This window comes from Microchirus variegatus (genome assembly GCF_963457635.1).
Source record: "Microchirus variegatus genome assembly, chromosome: 19".
NCBI classification, from domain to species: Eukaryota; Metazoa; Chordata; class Actinopteri; order Pleuronectiformes; family Soleidae; genus Microchirus; species Microchirus variegatus.
This window is the reverse complement of record NC_139820.1, coordinates 11,193,425-11,203,392: the sequence shown is the minus strand read 5'-3', so window position 1 is coordinate 11,203,392 and position 9,968 is coordinate 11,193,425. Positions and strand designations below refer to the sequence as shown.

The window sequence follows — 9,968 nt, the reverse complement described above, 5'->3', positions numbered from 1 at the left end:
GTCGTCGTTCCGTCGTCACATTTTAAAGTACAATATTATCTTCTACCGTTTCAGTTTGGATTAAAACTACGAAGTTTTCAAGATGGGGGGCGGTGATCTGGTAAGTACGAGCCAACTCACTCACAACAGGCGCTTTGTGCGCTGTTTATACAGTTATAATAGCAAACTGCTCTGAGAAAATGGCTGTTTGAACATAATGTGAGTGATTATTGTTGACAAGAACACAACTTAATTACAAGTTACGTGGAAAATGTATTTAACTAAGACACTCGTTACTCTATATAAGCTTTAATACACATTATTTATAACTTGGAATGGTTCAAGCTAAGTTGCTCACACATAATGGCTACTAATAGCTTATAAACTATACTGAACTAACCTCATGTCAACTGCTTTCTAAGTGAACTATGGAACAGTAAGACACACACTTTACACAATGGCAGAACTAAATCATTATAAAGGTTTATGAAAATTGATAAAATTATATAAAATACATAATGTAATGCTGCAAAACACTGCTAACCGTGCTCTACAACGTTACACTGACCCTGCCTTAACAACAAATATGAATGTGAATGAGGGTACTTTACTACAACTAACGATTATTCACATTATGGATTAATCTGTCAATTATTTTCTCGATTAATGAAGAACTTGGTGTTGTCTTGTTTTGTCCACAAACCAAAATGATTCAGTTTTAATGATGTCTTTGTCATATGGAGCTATGAATCATGAAAATATTCACATTTAAGACACTGACAAAAAAAAGAGAGCAGAAAAACACTCAAACTGATGAATTGCTTATCAAAATAGTTAACGATTAATTTAGAAATTGATTGATCAAAAAAAACATGATTATGTTTCTTGTTTTCTGCCTCAGAAATTGTTAGATTTGGTCAGATCATTGTTTGCCAACAAGTAAGAAAACGATAAATGACATAATTTCAGACATGTATGCTAATTCTTTGTAAACCCAGTGTTTAAAATCATGCTTTAAAATCATACAAAATTAGTTTTTCCTGATACAGCAAATTAACATTTCCCAATCTCTTCTGCCAGAACCTGAAAAAGAGCTGGCATCCCCAGACTATGAAAAACATTGAGCGGGTTTGGAAAGCCGAGCAGAAACATGAGGCCGAACGCAAGAAGATTGAGGAGCTGCAGAAACAGCTGAAAGATGAACGAGCCAGAGAAGAAATTACAAAATATGCAGAGGACTCTGGAGCCATCAAGTTGGTTTTCGCTATACATTTTAAACATAGCATAAATAAGCCAAAAAGATTTTGTGGTTATGTCAAGAATGGTGGCTAAATGATGTCATATTTTTGGTGTGTGCGATGATAGAAAAAAGGATGATCGTCTGGACTGGATGTACCAGGGCCCTGTTAGTAGTGTGTCCAGGGATGAGTATCTGCTTGGACGTTCCATTGACAAGCAGATCACTGACCAATATGAGGAGCCAGAGAGTGGTCCATCAACTGAGACCGGCCTCCTACCCGGTTCCATCTTCAACCCAGCAACCCCGGCCTCCAATCTGGACCTGGCTGCCAAGATCAGGGAAGATCCGCTCTTTGAAATCAGGTTAGTTTAGTGCATCTACTTATTCAGCTATATTTCAGTGCTGTGAACGAGTTTCCATTTTGTTTTTGTTGTAGTTCAAAAATGAATCAACTAAGGGCAATTTAACTATCTAATTTTAGGAAACGTGAAGAAGAAAAGAAGAGGGAAGTCTTGAGTAATCCTGTGAAGATGAAGAAGATCAAGGAAATGGTAGGATTACAATATTTTTATGTAAATTATTGGAAAATGTTTTCTAACATCATGTGTTTTTACTGTAAATGACCAATTCACTCTTAATTCAATGTTCTTACCTAAAGTATTACTGTTACTACTTATGCCGGTTAGTAGTAACTTATGCCGGTTACTATTTTTTCGATGATATAATAAAAGTTGATTCTCTCACAGCTGCGACAGAATCTTGACAAGAAAAAGAAGAGAAAGAAGGACAAAAAGGAGAAGAAAGACAAAGAGAGGAGAAAGGAGAAGAAGCACAAGAGGCGGAGTTCAAGCTCGAGCTCAAACTCTAATGAGGAAGATGAGAAAAAACACAGGTATGTATGTGCAAAGATTAAAGAATGCCTGGAAAATTCATATTGTAGATTAAGTTCATTACTTCTATTCAACTAGGAAAGAAAAAAATAATTTTCTATTATTTCATGAAGTAAAACTGGTATGTTAATTATTATCGTTCATCTAATTTAGGTCACATTCACGAGCTGACTTTTCAGCAGACATCAAGTCTCGTTCCCATCATGTTCCAGGCTACGGCCTACAGGTCAGTAAGAAGTATGAGTTTAATGATTCATTCCTCTCTGAATCCAGAACTGCAGAATAAGTCTGAACATTTAATCTCTCTTCCTTGCAGCTCCCCACTGGTCGACATCACCAGTCGTCGGCTCCCCCCAGCCACTCATCGCGCCGTGAGAGGAGCCGTTCTCGATCACCTCACAAGAACCACAGGGACAATCATCATTCCTCCTCTTCACGGCACAAGAGCGACAGGAAGACCGAGCCCAGAGACTCCAGCCCACAGACAAAGCGCTACCAGAGACAGACGAACCACGTGTCCAAGTATGAGTTCACAAGTACACACACAGTCATAGGATATGTTTAAGTGATTAGTTTAAGGGTTTTTTCAAATTTAAACTGATCTTAGAATGTAAGCACTTTATGAATACTCAAGCAGAGCTATGAATTTAGATTGTTAATTCAGTATTCAAAACTGTGACTCTTGAATTTTGATGAAATTGGAGTCGTAATAAATAGTAGAATTTTTGGGAAAGGTGACAGCCCAAATCCAGTGCCCTAAGATTATGTTCTGCCATTTTATCTCACAATTAGACAGTATTTTCTGACTGGAAACTTAAGTGTATTGCTGCTGGTCCACTGGTCCTCATTTGGTAAGATTGTGTCACAGAGGTAAAGGTGTTGAGGTGATGGAGGCAGCAGTGGATCCACAACTCTTGTGCAGGGTATATGCTGGAATCCTAATGTTTATTTCAATACCTTTTTAAGACTTTTTCCTTCAAAAAATATTTAAAGACCCTATCGCCACTTCAAGCTGTAATCAGCAACACTTTTAACTTAAAAAAAAAACAGTTTTAGTTTGCAAATTAGTTTCCCATGTCTGGTGATTTTCAAGTTTATTTCGTGCTATTTCAGATATTATTTCGCGTCAGGAGGAGCTTGTTCGCAGTCGCAAGATGCGTAACGCCAAGTGTACGTGCACTACCGCAGGGAGAAAAATAAATACATTCATGCATACTTTTTGCAGTCAAACACTTTGGACAAAATGTAATACCACATGAAAGCGTGACTAAGACTTTTTAATACTTTTTAAGGGCCTTAATTTTCCCAAAATTGATTGATCAACTTTTAATACTTTTTAAGACCCCGTGGACACCCCGTTGTGTGTGTTATGATGAAAATTTGCTGATGGTTTTGGACGAAGGTAATGAATTGATTCTTGTAATAATCTCGTCTTGATTTTATTTGATGATGCAGGAAGCTTTCAGCAGAAGAACTGGAGCGAAAGAGACGAGAGATGATGGACGAGGCCAAGCAGAGGGAGGAGGACAGAGAGAACAATGTTAGGAGATATAAGAGGCAAGAGGAGCAGGAAAGGCAGCGAGACCAAAGTGCTAAACACGAGCCTCACGCTGGCTTCATACAGTAAGTTTCACAGTATATTCTGTTTTAAATGGCTGGTTTTCCCTAATCATATTTCTTTCATGTTCAGTGTTTTTTGGTTTTTCAGTGACACTTGCCTTTTTTCTCTTGCAGTAACATGAAGTTGGAGAGTGCTGCCAGCTCTTCTTTGGAGGACAGAGTGAAAAGGAAAATCCACTCCATTCAGAGAACACCGGCCGCCTTGGACAACTTCATGAGGAGATGACAAAACAACACATTTACCACACTACATGAACTAAATGATAATCACATCCACTCCTTTACCACTCACTCATTTTATACAGCTTCATTCTCATTTTGATGTAAATTCCTTGCAATGCCCAGGAATAATTTATTACATTTTGGTGATCCAGGTATAGGTCTGTTTTCCAGGTTTTTTAAAATTAGGATTTGTAGAGCTTGCGAGATTTGGGAGTGTTTTGAGACTCTGGGAAACTGAGTGGCCACAGTGTGAAGTTTAAAAAGCAGATTACACAAGGATAATCATGTTTCATTTTGTGTCTCATGTCTGTGTGGCTGATCAAGTCTGGCTACACCTGAGCAGCACAGGAACTCTGGGTGATGAAATAAATCTGTACAGTCAACAGTGTTTTTTTTTTTTAATCTTTTACAGTAAACTATCACCTGTTTTTATTTCAAAGTTTTATGTAATATATGTTTGATACTTGCCGTATTTCTGTGAGAATCCACTCATATTAAAATGTGCAGTCCATTATTGCTTTGACACTTTTTCTATAATATAATAATGAGCATTGACATCCACACCATTGTAATCAGTGGATCATATCATATCCAGGCCACTTAAACTGTTACAAAATTGATTGCCAACTATTTATTTCAGCTTATTAAATGTGAATATTTTCTGGTTAGGTTACAACAAATCCATTGATTAAGGGAATAATTGCAAGTCCAATTGATAAATGAATGAAAAATAATTGTTAGGTTCAGCCCTATTGTTTGTGTGGATCTCATCTTAAATGCATTTTATCCAGGGAATGCAATCACATTATTTCACAATGAACTGAAATACTACTAAATCACATGACTAAAAATCTTTATTGTTTTACTCAAAAGCCTTGTAACAGTGTAAGCTATACAGGAAAATGAAGCTTTACTGCCTACATACACCAATATTGTTGGGGTAGACCATAGAATACAAGCAGTGTTTTATTTTTATTGTATTTAAAGTATTTTAACCATTTATCAGCTGGTTTAAATCTCTCCATCAGAGGTACAAGAGCCTCAAAAATGATTGGCCAAAGCCAAAGATCTCTCAGGCAGCTTTTTCTGAGTGCTTGTTTCAACCTTATTCCAGAAGGTACAATTTATTTAGCCAGGAAAGAAAGACCTCTTCTTGACAAATGTGACATTTGTTTTTAGATGTGTTTCTGTTTTACGAATTAATAATATGTGCTTTTTACATATATATGTAAAAAGCTCATATATGTGTTTGTCACTATTTTAGACTTGTATGTGGAAGAGTTTGCTGTGCATTGTTTGCAGAAGTACTTGCTATAGGGGACAAATAAAGTATTTTGATTTGAAAAAAAAAAGACATTATGATTCAGAATTTGAAAAAAATCTGTGTAATCTTAGCCATCTTATAATTAGACAACTGCTTTAAGATGTGTGCTGTGTTTTGGGATAGATAGATAGATAGATAGATAGATAGATAGATAGATAGATAGATAGATAGATAGATAGATAGATAGATAGATAGATATTTTTGCTTTACTTTTTAGGACATGTCAGAACTTCATTCAAACTTTTGACATATCATTTAATATTATTACACAAAACAACTTTTGAACGAAACATTTTCTCACATAACCAACCTGATGAGAGTCACTCACAAGAGACGCGAGCAGTGAAACAGTGTTTTAAGGGGAAAAAAAAACCTCCCGGTTTTAATTTCGTTTTGAACACACTTCAACCAAACTATGCAAACATGGTTCCGCCATTTCCTTCCATGGTCCAATGACAGCGGCGCTTCGCCTCGCGCAGCCTTCATCCAGCCAATCAGCGTTTGCGTACGTGCTGACGTAGAGCATTCATACTAGTTTGATTTCCGTGTTTCTAAATCGTGTAGTCACTGTGGAAGAAAGTCCCTCAACTGCAGCTAAAAAAACAAGATTGAACGATTTCTGGCAGCGTATAAAACACCACAACGCATCCACGATGGTAAGAACTAAATATAAAAGATGATTTAATCACGGCTTGTTGGGTAGAAAGCTTTTAAATGAGCTGTTTATGCTCGCAGGAATGATAGCTTGTCTAAGCTAATCTAATCTTGTCTATAATGTTGTTAGCTCATCGGTATTTCTTTCAATGAGGAAATATTAGGTTGAACTTGATTTAACTAAATATTTTACATGCCGGTACGATTTCTTTAAACAACCATAGAAGTAGTAAATAGGTTAACAGTAACCGGCATTGCTTTGTAAGCTAATTCATTAGCTTACAGCACATGAGCTAACTTTGTTCTTTGCATCTCATCTGGATTCGTTTTCTTGTCATGTTATAAATTAAGTTAGACTTTTGATCAGCGTTTGGTTAAAGGTATATGTTACTTGGTTAACTTTTAATTTGACTGGATGACTACACATTTAGCTAAAATTTAAATATAATTCAATAAGGCAGCAAACACAGTGACGTAGCTGTTTTATAGCAATATCATGATATTTACAAGTATTTCCAATTTAAGAGTAATGTCCACAATGTATGCACTGTTATAAATCTGCACATAATTAGTTGGTAATGTAATGTACAGGTGCCACTGTGCTTTAAAATGTTTGAATTCAGTTACATTAAAATAACTCCACTTCATTTGTGTCACAACTAATGTTTGACATAATAAACATTGGTCATACACAATATTGTGCGAATTCAGCTTATGTTACATAGCTTACATGTTACACTTTGCAGTATCAACAACTTCAACTCATTGTTTGGGTGATAAAATATGAGAAAATGCTTATCTGAACCTGATTTGTATTTATTTATAATTTGCTTAATTTGACAAACAGCAGAACTTATCATATGAGGAATGCATAATTTTGTATATATATATATATATATATATATGCTGACATATTGGGAGTGCTTGGGCAACAACCAATACCTATATCTTATTTTATTTTTATAGACCCAAATCACAACATGCGTTAACTTGGGGCACTTTGCATAAAAAAGCAATACAATTAATAGAAAAAGAAGACGAGCCCAACTGTCCACACAATGAGCAAGCACTTGCACAACTATAACACCTCTGTATCTCCTCTTCATGCAGTCTATTATGTCCTATAATGGTGGGGCCGTCATGGCCATGAGGGGGAAGAACTGTGTGGCGATAGCAGCGGACCGCAGATTCGGCATCCAGGCACAGATGGTCACCACAGACTTCCAGAAGATCTTCCCCATGGGAGACAGACTGTTCATTGGGCTGGCAGGACTGGCCACTGATGTCCAGACAGTGTGAGTGTGAAATGACTGACAGCTTCAATGGACAGTGCTTATCCCAGGATGCAACAGAAGGTGGTGGTGTTGGATTTAAAGATCCATGTCACGACGAGCTGTTTTGATGTGCAGCAACTCTGTCTAATTAGAGTACATGGTGTGATTATTCTGAATAATTAAATTATTCAGTTTCAAGCACACTTGTGTCAAGTACCATGTATTTTGTCATTGGGCAATAATTATGTAAATGCAATCAGAAGGAGTATAACAAAATAAAATACCCAAACCAATTAATCTATTATCAGAATAGTTGAAGATGAATTTATCGTTCTACGGCAGCCTGAACAGACAAACCTAATAGAGTGAGTTTTGTGTTTTGATGCCAAAGCTTATTACATAAAGAAACAACCTTTCTGGTATGTGAAGGCCACAGTAGTTCTCTAACGTGCCTGGGAAATGTTACAATCTGCAGTTTTAACATAACTCATACATCCTGGACCTTTTGATTCATTGATAATTTTAGTAATATACAAAATGTTTTAACACTGATCGTTATTGTGTTTATGCGTGTGCGTGTGTGTAGATCCCAGAGGCTAAAATTCAGACTGAACCTGTATGAACTGAAGGAGGGTCGTCAGATCAAGCCAAAGACCTTCATGAGCATGGTGTCCAACCTGCTGTATGAAAGGAGGTGAGAGACCTGAACTCTTTTTACATCTGTGTTCAGAAGGAAAGAAGAAGACAAATGTGTTTGACGTGTGATTCGATCACCAGGTTTGGACCATACTACATCGAGCCTGTAATTGCTGGACTAGATCCCAAAACCTTTGAGCCGTTCATCTGCTCCCTGGATTTGATTGGCTGCCCCATGGTGACGGAAGACTTTGTAGTGAGCGGCACCTGTTCAGAGCAGATGTACGGCATGTGTGAATCTTTGTGGGAGCCAGATATGGTAAGTCCTCACCGTAACAGCTGTGGGTTTGTCACTGGATTCTGAATAGCAGTTAAGACCAGTCAATTTATCCATTATCAAACATTTCCCTCATTTTACCCACATCAAATTCAGTGAGATCAACCTGCTTCACTGGAGGTGTCTAAATGTGCATGTTAGGAGTCACTAAATGATGGACCTTCTTCACTGGTGTCACTGATAATCGCTATGTTTTTACAGAGCATTTTTATTTGACACCAGAGGTCCAGACCAGTTACACAAATAATTAGTTTTGTTTAACCAGGAAGTCCCATTTGAGATTAGGAGTCTCTTTTATAAGGGAGACCTGGCCAAGGTAGCAGCTATACACAATCAAAACTATATAAAACGTGTACATAACACGCAAATACAGTAAAGGAGAATGACGCCTATTTAATCTTAACATTCCTCCTTCACTGTATTTTTAAAATCTCTTTAATACTCTTACAATCATTAATGGATATGAATGTTTTTAATTTAAGTTTAACTTTTTTGGACATTATTCCATGACCAAAACACGTGTTTTGCAAACATTCAAGAGCAACCACTTGGTGGCACAGATGATGGAGCTGATGGAGAGCAGTGGTGTCAGAGATTTGAAGTTTTTGCAAGAACACTTTTGATAAAATCATAAACTTTGTTGTCTGGGAATTTAAACAGAGGGAGCTGGTGTATAGATGACTGTCATCTGTGTACAAATGCAATAATGACGTTTACCTAAATCGTATATATAAAAAAAGGAAAATAAAGTAGGATCCGATGATATGGAGGAGCTCAGACAGGGAAGCTTTAACCCTTCTGTTACCATCCCGTCCTCGCCGACAGGATTTGGCATGCGTACTGTCATTACCATAACTCTGAGACTGTTTCATTACGGTGGCCCTCAGGACTTCCGTGGAACAACTGCTCAATCACAGACGAGCGTCACACCTTTGTGATGTCAGCTTCTCAGTACCGTAATTCCAAAATGATTGAATAACTGCCAGATATGGAAAGTGAACGTTATCTTAGAAAAAGGGGTAGAAGCAGTCACTCATTGGACATTTTTTTGACAATACTACAGCCATAAAATCAAAATAAATCCATACAGCCTGATTATCCTGGTGGTCATAAGAGGGTTAAAAACCAATCCTGAAACAAATGTTTAAACCAAATGTTTGATCCTGCAGGAACCAGAGGACCTGTTCGAGACCATCTCCCAGGCAATGCTCAACGCCGTCGACAGAGATGCCGTGTCTGGCATGGGAGTTGTCGTACATGTCGTGTAAGTGCAGCCATAACAAGCACCGCATTTCCTACAAGTGAAAATACAGGTTAACAGCGACTAACAGCCTTTTCCTCTTCCGTCAGTGAGAAAGATAAGATCACCACACGGACCCTGAAGGCCAGGATGGACTAGAACTTCAGTTTGTCGCCACACGTCACCAACGCAGATGTTTTGTATAAAAATAGTAAACAACGCCTGTACTCTTTTCTGTTTCTTATTGATATTGTTCAATAAATGATCATAGGTTTAAACAATGATCTTTGTTCATTGTGTAGAAGTGTGTAAGAATTAGTGACATCTACTGGTGAGACTGCAGTCTGTGGCAACTCATTTTCCCAAACACACAAAGAAACTTTAGCACCCTTTATTTTACCATAACCAGTGAATAGAAGGCTTAATTTTAAGCTACATTTTATTTGTTTCAAAGCATTTATAGAATTAAATGAACATTTGTGCTGAGAAACCTTCCAAAATGTTTCACACTGGTACTTTAACCAAGGAATCAATCGCTAAAATTAGAATAAG

General features: G+C 37.3%; 2 protein-coding genes across 2 annotated transcripts; both read left to right on the top strand.

Annotated features, from left to right (window-relative positions):
- On the top strand, positions 1–4,451 carry cwc25 (CWC25 spliceosome associated protein homolog). The gene is made up of 9 exons (XM_083906019.1): positions 1–100; positions 1,060–1,232; positions 1,345–1,581; positions 1,701–1,770; positions 1,966–2,111; positions 2,263–2,335; positions 2,426–2,631; positions 3,565–3,732; positions 3,844–4,451. The coding sequence occupies exons 1-9, from the start codon at positions 83–85 to the stop codon at positions 3,953–3,955; spliced, it is 1,203 nt and encodes a 400-aa protein (XP_083762145.1). The 5' UTR covers positions 1–82; the 3' UTR covers positions 3,956–4,451.
- A 1,354-nt stretch (positions 4,452–5,805) lies between these two features.
- Positions 5,806–9,688, top strand: psmb3 (proteasome 20S subunit beta 3). Its single transcript, XM_083906325.1, has 6 exons — positions 5,806–5,931; positions 7,040–7,224; positions 7,790–7,897; positions 7,981–8,158; positions 9,346–9,440; positions 9,527–9,688. Exons 1-6 carry the CDS (start codon positions 5,929–5,931, stop codon positions 9,573–9,575), a joined length of 618 nt encoding a protein of 205 aa, XP_083762451.1. The 5' UTR covers positions 5,806–5,928; the 3' UTR covers positions 9,576–9,688.
- Positions 9,689–9,968: the final 280 nt, after the last annotated feature.

Excerpts from the sequence above, each read along its gene's own strand:
- psmb3 (XM_083906325.1), top strand. Across the intron at positions 7,898-7,980 it reads AACCTGCTGTATGAAAGGAG|GTTTGGACCATACTACATCG; the intron begins GTGAGAGACCTG and ends TTCGATCACCAG. Across the intron at positions 9,441-9,526 it reads GGAGTTGTCGTACATGTCGT|TGAGAAAGATAAGATCACCA; the intron begins GTAAGTGCAGCC and ends CTCTTCCGTCAG.
- cwc25 (XM_083906019.1), top strand. Across the intron at positions 1,582-1,700 it reads GATCCGCTCTTTGAAATCAG|GAAACGTGAAGAAGAAAAGA; the intron begins GTTAGTTTAGTG and ends ATCTAATTTTAG. Across the intron at positions 3,733-3,843 it reads CCTCACGCTGGCTTCATACA|TAACATGAAGTTGGAGAGTG; the intron begins GTAAGTTTCACA and ends TTTCTCTTGCAG.